This window comes from Rhipicephalus microplus, chromosome 2 (assembly GCF_043290135.1).
Source record: "Rhipicephalus microplus isolate Deutch F79 chromosome 2, USDA_Rmic, whole genome shotgun sequence".
Classification (NCBI taxonomy): domain Eukaryota; kingdom Metazoa; phylum Arthropoda; class Arachnida; order Ixodida; family Ixodidae; genus Rhipicephalus; species Rhipicephalus microplus.
In genome coordinates, this window is record NC_134701.1 from 161,254,386 (window position 1) to 161,272,602 (window position 18,217).

General features: G+C 46.0%; 2 protein-coding genes across 5 annotated transcripts in view; one reads left to right on the forward strand and one right to left on the reverse strand.

The window, feature by feature from the left end:
- The window catches only part of LOC119169683 (glycoprotein 3-alpha-L-fucosyltransferase A-like), a 37,469-nt gene extending 27,307 nt beyond the window's left edge, over positions 1–10,162 (forward strand). The window contains exons 4-6 of the mRNA XM_037420712.2: positions 5,980–6,163; positions 7,604–7,758; positions 9,673–10,162. Of these exons, the coding sequence (XP_037276609.2) occupies positions 5,980–6,163; positions 7,604–7,758; positions 9,673–10,030 (697 nt within the window). The 3' untranslated portion in view covers positions 10,031–10,162. The remainder of the gene's footprint in view (positions 1–5,979; positions 6,164–7,603; positions 7,759–9,672) is intronic.
- Positions 1–15,583, reverse strand: part of LOC119169685 (uncharacterized) — a 64,443-nt gene extending 48,860 nt beyond the window's left edge. For 3 of the 4 annotated variants that reach the window (XM_075886990.1, XM_075886992.1, XM_075886989.1), the window contains exon 1: positions 15,196–15,392. The gene's annotated coding sequence lies outside the window, so the exon portion shown is untranslated. The other variant, XM_075886991.1, reaches the window with a different exon arrangement.
- Between the last annotated feature and the right edge of the window lie 2,634 nt (positions 15,584–18,217).

Sequence of the window (18,217 nt, forward strand, 5' to 3'; positions counted from 1 at the left end):
TCGTGGTAGCTGCAATGCGCCGTCCGCTGCGAAGATCCAGCTCGTTGGGCTGTATAGCGAGTGGTACCCCGCACCTTCCACCAATGATGTTACGGGGAATAAAGTATACACTGATGAACAAATGTGTACTGGCGAATATACTGGCGAGCTAATGCGTACGACGCTGCTGCAGTCCGAGCACGTTCCCGTTCAGCATTTCGTCGTCGTCATCCTCAGGCATCTACTTAGCCCGTGACATTATATATATATATATATATATATATATATATATATATATATATATATATATATATATATATATATATATATATATATATATATATATATATATATATATATATATATATATATATATATATATATATATATATATAGGGCCAACCTAGAGCCATCAGCAAAAGAAACGGGATTGTTAAGTTACACACACTCTTAGAAAAAAGGTGGTAGTACTTGCTAACTTTGGGGTAGCAATGGTTTGTCACATATGTTACAACCCTGGTAGTAAGCGCAGTTAGTAACGGAGTGGGTGGTCACAGCTACTACCTTTGCAGTTACTACCAACACTTAGGAACTGTTCCTACACTAGCCGTTACCACCAATAGGTAGTAACTGTCAAATGTTTCAAGAAAAAAGAAGCAACCAATACTACTATGTTCATTAATCTTGGCATAATATTTCTTCATTGCTAATGTTCGTCAATCATTGTCTTATAAGTCACTGCTACACAACTTCGGGTCACCTTATGTGGTGTGCCATGAACACGAAAAATACATAGACCTATGAGGTTCACTTTTTTTTTTTTACGCTACAGCACGAAGTCAGCGTAGAATATATATAGCCCCTACTTTGTAGATGCATGTCTGGCACAAAGAAGCACCTTTTGGAGATGCATGTCTGGCACAAAGAAGCACCTGTGTTTCAGGATGAATTATGACGAATGTGAATCTAGAACACTATATCACACTACCTGGGTACGTGTGCTTGGGGACGTAGCACAAGACTTTTATTCAGCCTTGCTTACAAAGAATTATATGTCATATCTATTTATTACAAAATGGCTACAAAAAGGCATTATGTACAGTGGCCGAAACAAGGCACCGAACTCATATTAACATAGCCTCCGTGCATTTGAATGCTTCGCACGGCTTATATATGGTTTAAGTATGGTTTCCTTATACAGTCACTAACATTCAAAAGCTAGAAAACGTACAGAGGAAGGCAGCAAGATTCATCTGCAACAAATATAAGCGCACTGATTCTCCTACAAATATGTTAGCTAGCTCTGGCCTCCAAACACTTGCGATTCGAGCGAAACAAGCGCGCCTTAAATTTCTTTTTCAGCTACTTCACAACCATTATAAAATTGACCCATCATTGTACATCCGTCCGTCAGACTCCCGCGTTATTAGGCACAAACATTCATACACACTGAAAGAGTACTCTTACCGCAATGACACGTTCAAACACTCCTTTTTTCCACTTGCCATAAGGGAATGGAACTGTTTGGATTCCTCCATAACTAGTGCGAAATCGGTATCCGACTTTGCACTAAAATTAGAAAATATGTTCTCTTAATGCGGCAATACTCGCATTACCAGAAGCATTGCGCCACCAGTGAAAGCGTATTAGTGGAGTGTACAAGTGTCAACTGGAGTGTTTGGAAGTTAGCTATTTGTTTGCCTGTGTACCACTGCACTTCATGCAAAATTTGTGTTCTTTTTGGTGATGGTTTCTTTGTCTTTGCAGATGTAAACAATTTGTATATTTTTCGCGCTTGTACTTTGTGATGACTGTCATTTCACTACATTTCTGTTAATGTACCACCTGCATGTACAATCTGTACGCCCACCTGCTATGGTCTCGGAATGAGACTGGCAGTATTGAAAATAAATAATATATCGACGCTCAAAAGGTAATAATTGTTTTGGGTATTTTACGTGCCAAAACAACAATAATATTTGGAGACACGCCACAGTGAATCAATTGTGACCGTCCTCCAGAATAATTATCACCATCTGGTTAATTTTGATCCACCAGTCTTGTTAATTTGCTGCAATATACTACGTTTGTTGTAATTGTGTATCACAACCCGTGTAGCACTTGCTTATGGTTCGTTAAATTGTACTTCTCCCTTTCGACAATATAAGAATGACGTTTACATATCTCGGTTGCGTAATTTAAAACAAAATGTTTTTTTCTTGAACTATGGAGATCTTCTGCGTCATTTCTCCGTTTAATTATGATACGTCGAGACGATTCCTCTCATAAATTATCAGATTCGGGATTACACACTATTTTGGATTAGGTAGTCAATATCCGGGTAACAAAAAAGTAGTAACGGGGCAAAAAAGGTAGTAATGGCTGCAGTTACTACCCCCTTTCACTCGAGTTACTCACTGTTTACTAACTTACGCAGTAAACAGATTGCAAAAAGTTAGTAACAGTTGCAGCTAGTAACTGTTTACTAACGTAGGTAGTAAACAGGTTGCAACATGTAGTAATGGTCCAAGAAAAGTAGTAAGCGCTGCAGTTACTACTTATTTGCTTGCAGTTGCTACCTTTTCACTATTAACTTTTTTTGAAGAGTGCAGGGGTGATTAAGAAGCTCACACGAAGCTGTGCCTTGCGGTTTGACAGGCACATCATCTGTGATATCATCTTTGACAATGAGCATACGCGCTCGCCTCTAAAAAACGTACTTTTTTTTAATAAACCAGTTGCAAGTTCAGCGCCGTGTGTGTCTCTTCTTTTCTATATCGTCTGTGTTGAAGTGCTGTTCTAAATTTTTATCATGGAACCTTACCAACTCGCCCAATCTGCTTGTCTTCCTCTTTATTTCCTCACTCCATTTAGCTCGATGCCTTCTTCAACTGTGTAGCAAACAGTACTTGCCATACGCAGTGTAACACAAATCTCAACGTCGTTTGAAAACAAAAACGTTTGGAGTCTGTTTTCGTGATGCACACTATACCTATAATGCTGAGAATGCAAAGAAGTTTAATTGATCTACTTATTCGGTTTTCAACGCTACTACGGCCACGATTTGTTACACATAGAGAGGTGCCTACCGAGAGTGCGAGTACCGCAATTTGTGGGTTTATGCATGCTTAAACAGCCCCATTTTTTATTATTGTGCCATGGTGGTCTTGTTCGTCCATCTTTCTTCAATTTCTTGGTATTTCCTCCTCCCCCTCGAGCATGATTTACTCACGCCGCTATTGCTAGTACAGCATACAAAGGCGGGTTAATTAAAAAAGAAAGAAAGGGTGGTGTAGAGCTATATTAGGACGCAGAATTTTACGCGTGTGTTGGGCAAACAAACAACTGGTGTGTGCCATTCAATCGGGTAATGTCAAAACGTATATACAACTTTTCAAAGAAGGTGCGCACAACAATGAGACGTAGTCTTGAAGGTTAAGCTTGGAAATTAATGCAAGCAATCGCGGCTGTAACGTGACAAACGGCACAACCCCATCATTAAGCTTGAAAGATTCGCTTTATAGAGCTTCACTTAAGACGATGATGATGATGATTAAAGGCCTCCCCTTTGAATCGGGGTGACGGCATGCGCCATCTAGCCTACCTTAATAGTTCGAGTTTAAATTCTGTCCCTCAACTCGGATGTCTTTTTAATTTTGCCCTGCCGCTACTCTTGGCTGGGATGTTATTTTATCGACTTCTCTGCCTTTCCTCCACCAATACTCCAGCCACTGCTTAGTAATACCTACTGCTGACCAGTTAATGCTTCCATCAACCGCGAAGCCCAGCGCCTCAGGAAGTGTGACCTTCCCCCCATTTCTATCCGGCTGAATCTTTTGGCATTCCATGACTATGTGGTCGATTGTTTCTTTATTTATGCCACATCCAACACATGTCTCATCCTGTGACGAATATTTGCTCCTGTAAGTTAGAGTTCTCAAGCAGCCAGCCCGCGCCTCAAAGAGCAACGCACTACCTTTATTGTTGTCATAAAAGTTCTCTTTCCGGATCTCTTGTTTGCTTGCCTTGTAGATTCCCAGCGATCCCTTCTTTTCCATCCTCTCTTTCCACATGAGCGTCTCTGTTTCCCTCACTTGCTTTTTAACTGGCCCCCTTTGCTTATTTGCCGCGGTCAAGTTATATTTAGTCGCCAGCTTTCGCGTCCTCTTCCGCCACTGGGTGTCCACACTTTTCAGGTACAGGTATCTGTGCACTCTGGCTGCCCAGTTCTTCTCATCTAAATGTCTAAGTCGCTCCTCAAACCGTATTTTACTTTGTGCTTCCCTCGCCTCAAATGAAGCCCAACCCATATCGCCTTGTACAGCCTCGTTTGTAGTCTTACTGTGAGCTCCCAGAGCTAACCTGCCGACTGCCTTTTGGTTAACCTCCAGTCCCGACAGGATATCTGACTTTAAGCATAATACGGCGTTAGAGAACGTGAGCGCCGGCACCATTACTCCTTTCCAGATGCCTCGTACCTTATGCGAAATTGCTGCCATCTGTCGGCCATTGTGTGCATGGGCGCCACGTTAGAGGCTCAGCACCGTGCTTTGCACACAGTCTGGCATGCAGGTCCACGTGTGTTTACGTAGACGTATACGTAAGGCGTATCGACGTGAGACGTTTGTCGGCTGATAATCGCAATGCTGACGTATTGCTGCGTCACTTGCAGCACAAAAATGTGAACTCGCAATGGTGAACGAAAGAGGGGATGAAATCAAGGGTTCGTTCTTCGTTTATACACAACCTGGTAAAGCCCATAAACTATAAAGCCACCGAAGTTATACAGGATACATTATTTGTTGTTTTATACCGTATAATTATGACATTAACAGAACATATTTAAAGAGGGAGGATGGCGGGGGGGGGGGGGGGGGTTCTGTTTTTGTTGACAGCAAGTCGCTTTCGTTTTCGTCCACTTTAAATCCTTTCCAATTATGTCATAAATAATAAAATGTCCCCTATGTAATACTTGGCTTCAATGTCAGTTGGCCTCATTATAGGTCGTTTCTCACCGCCAATCCTTCTGTCTGTGCGTTTCTTCACAAAATTAACACGAAGGTGACTCAGTCGTTTCCTCGTTCATGGTTCGCTGTGCCATGCTCAATGCGATCGAGTAGCGCGGGGCAAATTACGTTGCTTGTCTTGCGTTAGGAAAAACATTGATTGACGTGTGGCGTTTAACGTCCCAAAACCACCATACGATTATGAGAGACGCCGTAGTCAAGGGCTCTTGAAATTTCGATCACCCGAGATTTTTTAACGTGTATCCAAATCTGAGCACTCGGGCCAACAGATTTTTCGCCTCCATCGAAAATGCAAGCAGCCACCGCAGCCGGAATTCGATACCGCAACCTGCGGGTCAGCAGCGGAGTACTTTAGCCACTAGGCCACCGCGGCGGGGCACGTTATAGGAAAAAGATGGTATACTCCAAGCCACAAAAAAAGTGAAATGGTAGTAAGAGTTGCATTTTGTCCCCGCAATGAATAATTTGTCCCCGCGGAGGGATTAACTATACAAGTAAAGGGTGGTGTGTGAAAACTCAGGGAGGAACTGTAGCGCACGGAGCAACGTTTAACCATGGAACTTTCCGACGCAGGGGCAACCTCGAAGGAATGGTCAGATAGTCCGCTGAAGAAATGAACTCTCAAGAGTTTATTTCAGTGTAAACGGTCATGAAAACTACAGCAACAGCAGGAAGAGTAAATCAATATCGTGCATACAGCACAAAAATAGGCAAATATGTAAGGCCTCTTCACCCCCTCAGAAAAAAAAAAGTGCTCGCGCTGTATCAATGCGCGGCGTGGAGTTCTTGTCGTATGCGCAGCACAGTCTCCGGTGTAGCGTTGTGTTTTTGGACACGTTCTCGTCTCGTGAATAGCGCTCCTTCTTTAATTCCACTCATTAAAGGAGGAGTCACCCTAAGCAGTGGATGTGCTAGGCATGTATGGTACCAAGAGGAAAGTGCATACGGAGCAGCCCTTTCTTCTCGCTCACAGGAGGGACTCGGACATCGTGACGCCGTACGAGAAGTTCGTGCTTTTCGACCCGCTGGTGAAGCGCATTAAAAGAAACTACGACTACGCACAGAACAAGACGAAAATGGTGGCCTGGTTCGTCTCCAACTGCGGCGCAGCAAACAGGCGGCTCGAGTACGCGCGCGAGTTGCAGAAGCACATACAGGTAAGCGGTTCCGTTGGTCTCGTTCGCTTCGAAACTTGCGGACAGAGAATGATCACCATACATAGCCATGCGCGCAGAGAACGCAGGGGAAGTGCCCTTCCCCAATCCTCTATAGGTTGGCGCCAAGTTTATCTCGAACCTTTAGTCAGTCGGACCTGATCAGATACGTCCCAATACCACGATGCGATTATGAGAGGGGCTCCGGTGATTTTGACCACCTGCCTGGGGTTCGGGCACCTGCACATGTAAGCGCACTGGCCCCTAGCATTTTCCGTTTGTCGAAATGCAGCTGCTTAGACCGGTATTCAGTCCCGATACCTCCGGGTCAGCAGTCGAGTGCAATAACCACTGGACCACTTACTGCGTGATTTCATAGTGCGTTTAGGAGCCCAGATGAGTTGTCCAGAGCTTCCTGCGACAACGCACGTCATAGTCGTGTCATAGTTTTGGCAATTATAAAATTCTATACATGCGCTATGTGAAAAATTGCAAACAATATGAGGATCCATAAGAACTGAAGTACAATCGAGCAAACATCACATCGCACGCGTCACTTAACATTGCTTAGAGTGCACGTGTTCTCACGCTTGTTCATATTTTACATCGGCAAGTATACCGACGTGTCTATAGATTAGTAAAAATCGTTGTCAAGCCGCACTAAAAACACGGACAGAGAATGACGTGACACACACAGTCACTAACTTGCAACAATGTTTATTCAGGAAATGCATGACCACATGCATATATAGGCAACATCGCTTTACAACCATCATGGCTACACGCACTTTGCAAGTTCACCTATCCTTTCATATAGATGGGTTAACTCTTTACAGCAAAAGGCAATCAACGATTTAGGAATACTTGCACTGACATCTGAATTACTGCAATGCCTGCAATGGGCATCGAATAACCCACCCCTGTTTTTTTGACGTTGTAGTGGAGCTCCTTTAAACATTCATTTACGCACCGTCCACTCTGACCCACATAATGCCACATGGCAACGGAAGCTTGTGCGCAACTGCGTCATTGCACTGTATATATAAACCTACTTTTATGCTCCGTTTTACGTTCCTGCTTCTCCGATGAGGTATGTCTGGTTAGTCTGCACAAACTGCAATATTGTGAAAGCAGAAAACACTACTTTGACGTTCGCACGTTGTATACCTTCTTTAGTCGGCATGATAACCAGTGTATATACGCTATCACATCGACTTGTGTCGTTTCAACTGGCAGTAGTCTTTTCAGACGAGTTACGAGTTAATTACCACTAACTTGAGAAGGGCCTCCGCTACGGGGAACACAAAATGTGTGCCCGGCTATGCAAATAATGTTTATCGCATCGGTGTTTCTTGCGTGCATGCACAATTCGCTGCGCTTGTGACCAATATTGTAACGGCTACAACTCATTTTTCACTCCGGCCGAATGCCTGCCCCGTGTAGGTGGACATATACGGCGCTTGCGGCACCCTCAAATGTCCACGCAGTGAAAGTGAGAGATGCTACGAGATGCTGGACAGCGATTACTACTTCTACCTGTCCTTCGAGAATGCCAACTGCAAGGACTACATTACCGAAAAATTCTACAATGCCCTCAGGTATACGCTCTCCAACGAGCCCTTTTCTTTTTCATTCATTGTTTTTTTTCAAAGAAGAGACAAACACCGCGAACTTGATCCGTACAGTCGCTGTGCGTGCTTAAAAGTCTTTGAAAAAAAAAAACACTTTTGAAAATCAATGACGTGCTCGGTCGACTCATATTTTTGACATTTATTAACGATCTGCCGAGTTCGATTATCGCAAGTGTGTTTCCTCTACGCCGACAATATGATGATCGTAGCTTTTGCCTCGAGCCCAACTAATCTTTTAGATAAATCACGCTGTACACAAGCTTGAACAGGGTGTCTTAAGAATAATATAAGCATAAACACTGTAAAGTTTTGGTTCGTAGTATTTCATCTGCCTCCCAAACTAATTACATCTGGCTTACATATAAGGATAAGCAATGTAAAAATTAAACCTATAAATTCTGCGAAGTCATTGTAGATTCTAATTTAATATGTAACACCCACCTTTATTCGGTGGTAAAAGAGATCTGCTTTGGCGTTAGGGCATTAATTGAAGCGCGTTAAACACCATTAATAGACTTCTCTCACTTCATCCATACACATATCAAATTTTGTATTTGTGTTACTACTTGAAAAAATGCTTATTACACTCACATACATCACTTAGTTGGCATCTAGAGACACGCGCGATTATAAAATTTGCATCCCCTTGTTCGTCATGTAAGCCTCTATTCCTAAAATCGAGTGTACTGCCACACCTCGTTTTTTATCCAGCGGCCGTGGTACTCCTTGTTGTTTTACACATACAACGCTATTCCGATGGTTTTCCTGCATAAGGTCATCAACCACCAAGTTTCTGCTGATGCCTTTCCAATTCATAGATTCATTGATAGGAATACGACTTGGCTAAGTAATTTTATATTAGCGAAAATAATTACGAATTATGGCAAGCAAAGTAATATTTTAGCGCATTTTTTTATTTGGAACACACTAAAACCTGATCATTAAGCCGTTTTCGATCACCTTTGGAAACATTCCTGCTCTCCTTACTGCAATTAATGTACTCTTCCATTTATGCATTGCCTTTGTTGATGTTTTGCCATGTGTAGTTTCCGAACATATTTATTTTCGTCGCATTAATTCGTCTATCAATCAGTTTTTGTTTCGCCCATACTGATGTTTCTTTTAACACGTTTGTCAGTTTATTCCTGTCCTTACTAATTTTCATTCCCAATTCCGATAGGAGGCTCTCCCTCAGTTATTACTTTTGGGCCCCCTTCTGGAAAGTTTGCATCCTTGATGAGTGATTGATATGTGGGGTTTAACGTCCCAAAACCACCATTAGATTATGAGAGACGCCGTAGTGGAGGGCTCCGGAAATTTCGACCACCTGGGGTTCTTTAACGTGCACCCAATCTGAGCACACGAGCCTACAACATTTCCACCTCTATCGGAGATGCAGCCGCCGCAGCCGGGATTCGATCCAGCGACCTGCCGCTCAGCAGCCGAGTACCTTAGCCACTAGACCACCGCGGCGGGGCAAGAATGTTTGCACCCTCACATATGTATTTTATTTTCTCATTATTTTATTGCGATAGCAATGATTGTGGACACTCTCGGCGTCTTTTCGCCGTCGCCGTCACGTCTCGTATAAGGTGCAAATGAATGAGGTCCACCAGCGCATTGTACGTTCTACACGCGGGCAGTGGCGTTGCTTCAGGGGGTGGCACAGCAGGCCCGTGCCCCCACCCCTCTTCGATTTTTTTTTTCTTGGACATATCGCAAAATGACCATTTCGCTGCCCGGCGGCCAGTTCGAATTAAGGAGGTGCCCTTCATCCCCTCCTCCAAAAAAAAGTCTGCCTACGTCCCTGCAGCGAAGGAAAGCGCACTTGAGGATTATCAAGGGGCTCTGCAACACATGCCGACGTCTCATCTTCCGCAGGCACAACGTGGTCCCGGTGGTGATGGGCGCCTCCCGCGAGGAGTACCGGGCCGCGGCTCCGTACCACTCGTACATCCACGTGGACGACTTCGCGTCTCCCAAGGAGCTGGCCGAGTACCTTCGCCTGCTCAGCAGCAACCATTCGCTGTACAACCAGTACTTCGAGTGGAAAGGCACCGGCGAGTTCGTGAACACGTACTTCTGGTGCCGGCTGTGCGCCATGCTGCACGCGCCGCCTCGGCCAGCGGATAAGCAGCGCAGGACCAGCGTCCACGACTGGTGGCACCGGGGCGCGTGCAAGTCGATTGACGACGTAACCACAGAGCGACGCGTGCAGAACGGTACTGAGCCTTTGTGAGGAAGACGCACTCGATCCGATCAAAGCGCTGTTTTGACGCACTTATGCGGACGAGTTTTAGTGTATGTATATATGTGCGTTTGTGTTGTCCTGTCCATGTGTTCTCGAGCGAATAAACTGCTGTTCTCCGATGTTTCGGAATTCGCAGCGCGTCTTTTTTTATGTTGTCGTAGAGGATATACGTGACTTCTACCCTCACACGGTTATCCAGCCTCCGCAGTGTAAGCTGTTTTGGGTTCACAGCCCGATTTTTGGTGGCGATGCCTTTAGCCGCCGCTACCACCGGTGTCTGTCGCCGCTATCTCAACCAGATTCCGTGGGAATCAACAATTCTGTTTTTCCTCAATGCATCGACATAGTAGGGAAGGGGGGGGGGTGCTAGACGCTACAACGTACCTTCGCCCCCCCCCCCCCCCCAGGAATGGGAATTCTGCAGGATTCCCATTCTTGCATTCTTGGCGTGTACATGTACACGCTGGCCGGCGCTCGGTTTTTTGCGGGCAAAGCTCTTTATAGCGGCACCCGTTCGTCCCCCGTAGTATGTAACAAGTATAACATTTTGACCTCCAAGGTGGTGCCGGTGAGAGGCTTCTTCTGTGCGTTGTTGAACAATAAAAAATAGTGCTAAATGTTCATGTCAATGGCTGCTAATGGGGAATGAGAGACAGGAGCATTCGGCTTTTAGTTAACGCGCAGGCTGCGATCACCATTACCAGCCATTGGCATGTACATTGAGCACTATCTGACAAGAAAGGGTTGCTACGTTATACTCGCTGGGTGTAACCTCCTTAGCTTTAGAAATGTTTAGAGAGCGTTGAGCCGCAGTGCCATGAATACAATGAACTTGTATATACCATGAATGAACTCGAGATGGTTAAAAATGGGAAGTAGATACGAAGCGCAAGCCGTAAGAAAGTAAAAGCCGAATTCTCCGCCTCTCATTTCCCATTAGCAGCCATTGGCATGTACATTGAGCACTATCTGACTGAAAAAGTTTGCTACGTCATACTCGCTGCACGTAACCTCCTTGGTTTTCGAAAGGTTTAGCGAGCGTTCGGCCGCAGTGCCATGAATACAGTGAACTAGTATATACCATGAACTCGAGATGGTTAAAGGTGGGAAGTAGATACGAAGTGCAAGCCGTAAGAAAGTGTGCGGTTGCCACCTCTAGTTTAGTCCTTGGAATGTCCGCTGGATGGCGGTGCTTCTATATGGGGAACATATGATGAAAAGATGCGAGATGGTGGTACTTGGAGTGTTGAATAGATGGACGAACGGACACATAGACAGATGCATGGATGGACGCATGAACGGACGCAGGGGCGGCTGCATGGACGAACGCAGGGACGGACGCACGAACAGACGCACGCACGGAGGGGTTGATGGACGCATGGACGGTCACACTGACGGACGCATGGACGGACGGAAGCAAGAACGAATGGACGGACGAATTCTTCGCCCCACTCTCCATCATTCACTCCGTGGATATGCTGTCATTTTTTTTTTTTCGTGTACGACTCCGAAATGACAGTTTGCTTAAGCTCCACTTCAAATATGCGAAATACATCTCCTCCACTATATCGGTCATCATAGAGGTTGCTGCCGTAAAATAATCGCGCGTGGAGCGACAGAAGCAGCGCAAAAAAGAATGGAAACAATAAGCGGCCGCCCGCTATACAAAGTGCAACAATTGCATTAAGCTAATGAAATGGCAGTCTGCATAAGGGCTTATTATAACAGCGATGTCGCAGTAGGCCGTCTGAAAAAAAAAAAAAAAAGAGCGAGAGACCGCTGTCAAGCCGGCTCGCTTATATCGACCAAAGAGCAGATGTGATTGCAAAAGCCATCGCAAAGCAGCGGAAGAGGGAATTGAAGGAAATGAGATCACTCCCGAAATGAGAATGTTGTGATTTGTTACTGCTATAGCATTTCAGTGTCTACGCGATTGAAGACATAACGAACTTGTGCGAGATGTATGCGACCAAAAATAATGTGATTTCATTAATATATATGCAGCTGACGGGCAGACGCGGAAGTGAGCGTACGGGCCGGAAATTAAACGCCGCTAAACCTTGTTACAGTATCTCAATGGTAAAAAAAAAAAAAACAGAGGCAAGGGAAGGCTAGTATAAATGAAGTAATATACATAAATTTGGGTTACGCAAATGTAAAATGGGATAAAATAAATTGAAAATCCTGGATGGACTTTATAAATTCGAAATAAAATCCCCGTGTTTCTATTGTTTTATATTTGATTAGACCATGAGACTTCACATATTCTGAATAATCCCATAAACATCGTTTCTAAAAATACTGAAGAGCGCGTTATCATGGTCTTTCCAATAAACAAACTGGGGGGAACGCTGGCGCTAGTGTCTATGACAGCTGCAACGTACGGCGCTTCAGCCTGCAGTATGAAAATGATGAGTAGCAAGCAGATTTGTCTAATCTTCGTTCCTTACGCTCCGTATCGTTCCATGTGGCTTGAATCCGCTTTGCCGCAAGACAAAATTCTGCGAAGGTTCGGCAGTTACACTTTAACACCTTGACCTTTTTAGGCCCACAAATTTAAATCGGTTCACGGAGTTCACAACGGCCCGTTCTTTTGTTCGGGAAAAAAACACAGCAATAAACAAAGCCAAAGGTGCGTTCGAAGCAGGGGCGTAGCCAGAATTTTTTTTGTTTGTTTTGGGAGGGGATCACACCAACCCGACCGGGGGGGGGGGGGGGGGGGCACAGGCATTAGCGTTTTTTTGTGACGTGAATATCAGAGGTAGTGCGATCAGATTGTGCACATGTACTCGTATATCAAAGTCATGAAACTCCCCCCTCTCTCCTCATAGGTATGCTTTTGAAGAAAGTAAGTAAAAGTAAAGCAATTGCAGTAAAATACAGTAAACGACCGGTAGTTGATTGATATGTGGGGTTTAACGTCCCAAAACCACCATTTGATTATAAGGGACGCCGTAGTGGAGGGCTCCAGAAATTTTGACCGCTTGCGGCGTTAACGTGCACCCAAATCTAAACACATTGGCCTACTGTATTTTCGCCTCCATCGAAAATGCCGCCGCCTCAGCCGGAATTCAATCCCGCGACCTGCGGGTCGACAGCCGAGTACCTTAGCTACTAGACCACCACGGCGGGGCAGTACTGTAAGAAGTACTCTAAATACAGTGAACGACAGGTACAGTGACCGTTTGGAACAACGGCCTCTCGTCGCACCGTTGAATAGACTAGTCTTCGAAAACGAATCATTGCGATGACTAGCCCGATCGGAGAAGCCAACCTTAATCGTTATTGTCTGTTAAGCGTAGATGGCCTCGTCTTGGCGAAGTGCGTTTCACAAGTCAAGGACGGCTCCGCTTACAACGATGAATGACAGTGAACACGCAGCATGTTTTTGTACATTCATAATTACATTTCGGTTTCTCTTACTTTGTGACGTGATCGCCGTGGTTGTCGCGGTCAACTCTATGAATTTCATAGAGTTGACCGCGACAACCTTTAAACTTGATTTAAAGTGTGACAGTTTTCACTGGGCGAGGTTAGGGAAGAGGGCATTAACCCCTACCTCTTCCCACTCTCCGTCGATTACGATGGCGGTGCTCAGGTGACCGCTCGAAGTCTTTGATCCCGGGCAGCATCTTTAACTTGCCGGACGGCCCAAAGCTGGTTGGCCAGCTAGTCGCTGGCGAGTGCCGCCTTTAAGTAATCGTCAAAGAACAAACTGACAATGTTATCAAACACGGCCGCACTTTCAGCGTATTGTCAGTGGCTGCTCCTCCGCAACGAAGTGAACTTACGCCATGTCGTGCTTCCAGATGTGCAGGACGCTTAATACAGCGAAAGCTGTATATGGCTAGGGAAAACGAAAATCCATCCTGCAGTGGTGTCACGAGTGGTCTCCATTGGCTGTGTTATCAGTCACGTCGTTCGCAGCGTCGTACCCAAGCACGCACGCCATTGGCTACGTTATTTTGTGAGTGACGTCGTCCATGCCGTTGCAGCCAGGGCACAGTGGCAAGCCGGCATGGAGGGAGAAAAAACTGAGGAGAGGCCATGGAGGAAGGAAAGCCTTTTTTATTCCTCCAGGCTCGCCGGGGCGCCAAGCGCGCTTGCTCATAAATATGCCACGGACAACTCTCGAAAAACGCCGAAAGTGTAAATGTGAGAGAGCTCGTATTCGGCGGTTTGATGTTGCAGTCCAGGCACAAAAGGAGGCCCGGGAGGCCGAGTGCCGGCAGCGACTGCATGCCTATACCGATGATACGGCAGCCTCCCAAGCCGCGCTAAATCGCGAACGGGAATGAAGGCACCGGTCATGGACGGATCCTGCAAACTACGCCACCAGGTTCGCTCGCGATGCCGAACGCTTGTGACGTCGTTGCGGCGTCAACGTGGCGATTGCGGGAGCGCGTTCGCCGAGGACGCCTCTGACCACCCGTGGTTCGAGAACCACTATGACTAATGCATTGCGAAACGCATTTAACCGCTCATTACACTCCTCCATGACCATGCGGGGCACAATGTGCGGCATGTTAAATAAGCACTGTGGTAAACCCAACCAAAACGTGTGTACAAAATGTAACCAATAATTGTGAAAGGCGTGAGTGACACGTCGGCTCGAACACATGAATAAAAAACCGGGGCCGCATGTTATAGCTGTCGCGGGTTAACCATTTGTGCGGAGCGCTTGGGCGGCGATTTTTTTTTTTCTGTCTATGTGTTGCTTCTACGCTGGGAAGTTCGAGCTCACCCGTCCATTTCTTATCCTGCGCAAAGATAAGAGTCCACAACCTAGCTTTTGACCACTACGACGACACGAATCAACACACGCATTGGTGTTTCTGCCCCCTTCCTTGCATGAAATTAGTATTGCGACGTTCCAAGCGGAACGAGACGATCTATTAGAGATTACAGACTTACGTTGAACTTCGCGACAAATAACCCGAGTCATTAAAAACTCTAATGCATGCACTTAACGTGCAGCTGGCCAATGGCGTACGCATCCGTTCGTTTCCATTTAGGCTTCACCAATTACTTCGAGCCGAGAAGTTAACGTTAGTGCATACTCACAGAACCCCATATGGCCAGCTAAACAAATCATACTAATCAATCACCCCTTTACAAATGCTGTTTAAGAATTGCATTGAAATTCTACTCACCTCCTATTTCTATCGTCAGCACCGCCTCCTGGGCCGTAGCGGCTTTTCGTTTCAGTCATTTTGAAGCTGACATCTTAGCGATTACATACTACCGTCTTTACACTTGCAAAGCATTGCTGTGTTTTGCCCATGTCCCTCGAAGAACAGCAGTACCTTATGAACTGAGCGTATATACGCTACATACACCACCGCAGAACCTCACTTACCGGCGTGGCTGCGAAACATCGCAGCCCTTGGACGGCGCTGCGGCGGGAAAAATAGTAGCCTTCTAGTGAAAATGGCGTTAGATAAACTTTAGGTCCCTAGACAAGTGTTATCTAGGGACCTTACATAAACTTATTTCGTAGCACCCTCTGAAGAGAGGCGCCTACCATAATCAATCAGTGCATCCTTCGCGAAGCATGGAATGGCGCTTTGGTCTGCGACGACACACCCCCTGGCGCGTTTTGGTGTTCCGCGCTTGCATACATTCTCTAAATTATATAGAGGCGAGAATTTCATTTTTGTTATACGTGGTGTTTTAAGGTGCATTTCATCGCTGCTGAACGTGTTGAGTAGTGTCAAATGGGCAACTGGACGATACGGATAGCGTTACGGATTGCCTATTAACGCCGTGCGCTTGCGGTGATACCCGCGAAAACGATGTGCTATATGCAAGGGTATACAGTAGCAACAGACATGCGCCTGGCGACCCATTTATTCAATAAAAGACACTGGGGCAACAGCTCGGGGTAACGCGCTCGCTGGATTCTCATTAACAAGTATACCTGCAATTCTGTTTCCTTCGTGAAAAGACGGTGCGTCTACTATTTTGAATGCGAAGCATATTATGGCGGGGGCTGTGTCCGTCACTCCCTCGTCCTTCCATTAGCGTCCACCCCCACCGCGCATGCGCGTCCCCTCTGCCTCTCTTACACTCTCCCTCACGCGACTCTCCCCCACCACAGCGCATATGCGTGCACTCCCCCATAGAGTTTCCCACAATACTTACTAGAGGGAACTCTGGCGCTAGTGTCTATGGGAGCCCGGAGCTGCAACGCACGTCGCTTCAACGAGCATGGGAATGATGGGTAGTACACACATTTGTCTAATCTTCGTACTTCTGGCCTGCCTTTGGCTCTGTGTGTGTTCGTGTGACTTGGAGCTGTTTTCTTACGAAACAAGTATTAGCAAATGTTCAGCGGTTGCGCTTCACCATTTTATTTTTTAAGACTTACTTCCCAAATTGGCTCACGAAGTTCAAAAGGGCTCAATCTTTATTTCAAAACAAAGCCGAAGAAACACAGCAATAAACGAAGCCGCAAATACGATTCGCCGCCCGCAAGTACGAAGACTAGGCAAATGTGTGTACTACCCATCATTCCCATGGTCGCTGAACGATCGCAGCGCCAGAGTGCCCTCTAGTTAATTTTGAGAAACTCTATGTGCACTCCCCCTCTCTCTCCTATAGATGGTACGACAGCTGCATTCCGCTGGGGGCGCCACAGTAGTTCCGAGCGCCTCATTCTCTCCTGCGCAACGCCGCGATGGCTGCCAGCGTCGACGTCGCCGCCAGTGTCAGCGTTAGCGCCAGCACAAGCTTCAAATAAAGCACACCATCTCCTGCTCAAGCGAACTATTCTCCGCTGCTTCGCATCCATACGCGGTTCCCTTTAGCGGAAGATTGTGTAATATTTATTCCCGTCATCGGTAAGCGGGTCGCTAAGTTGTCAATCAGGCTAGAATTTGCATGCATGTGTACATTACAAGTAAGGGTAATTTGTAATTTATAGGAGTGTAAATTTGCGAAATTTGCGTTAACGTGACAATTGAATAAAACTGAAATATCGTAATTTTGGCGTGAATAGGTGTCATTCTTTTTTTTTTTGTTGTTGTTAGAACTGAAGCACGCAAGCAGCGCGCACTTAAAGGAGCCTGCGAAGCCAATAAGCAATGCTGCAAACCTCGGAGATGCACTGCTGTTTGCTTTACTCGAGCTGCGGAGGAAACCGCGGACGCCGAATAAAAAGTTCCAAGTTTTCTAGTAGAACTAAGGCATTTAAACAACACTGTCTAGTCATTAAGATGATTTCTCATCAGGGGCGGCGCCAGGGGTGGGCAGGGGAGGGGGTCTGGAGCCCCCCAAAAATTTCCACCTCCCCTTGCCTCCAAAATAGAACATAGTCCTAACTAGAAAGCTAAGATCCCCGCCTCCCTGAAGGAACTCATTTATCGTGGGTGCCCCCGGTAATCCTGGCGCCGACCCTGCTCGTCATCCTTGCCTAAATTTCTGTTACCCAATCATATCGCCGTTCTCTAAAATCAAGCAAAACCGAGCTAGCACTCGACAAACCTGGTTTAACCACGTTCGATCACGGTGTTTTTTTTTTTCTTCGCACGCAATCACCCTGCCCTAATTGCACCCTCGGTTATATCTGTGCTACGTATTATGTAACCGGGCCTGTGCCACTCCAGAGCTGAAGTCGATTAACGTTTTAATTACAGTTGTTCCAAGCGCAAAAAAAAATATATTTCCTGGGCGTGCTTCGACATTACTTGAAGACGACAAACCTGAGCGACAACCTGTAGACTGCCTGTGCTTCCCCGAGTGTGCTCGTGATTGTGCGTACTTTTCTTATTTCTCCCCATTCATCCCTTCCCCAGTGCAGGGTAGCAAACCGGACGTGCGTCTGGTTAACCTCCCTGCCTTTCCTTGCATCTTTATCTCTTCTTGTGGCAATGAGGCGAAAGTTACGGGGGGGGGGGGCAGACCGAACTGCTCCATGTTACTGCGCCAAAGTAGTTCCCCATGAACTGGCTTGGAAAGTCTCGGTTGCGCCAGTCACACTTGGGCGTACACGTTGCAGATCAATCGCTTCGTTCGTTCTGACAGATTTTAGCACTCAAGCTTCTTGAAAATCCATCGCGGCGAGCGAATTGGCGAGCTAGCGGAGGAAGAAGGCGCCGTCGACGCAGAGGTCTTTCTTTTTTTTTTTTTTTTTTTTTTTTAGGGGCGAAGCTCCTTATGGCGTGGCTTGTGCGT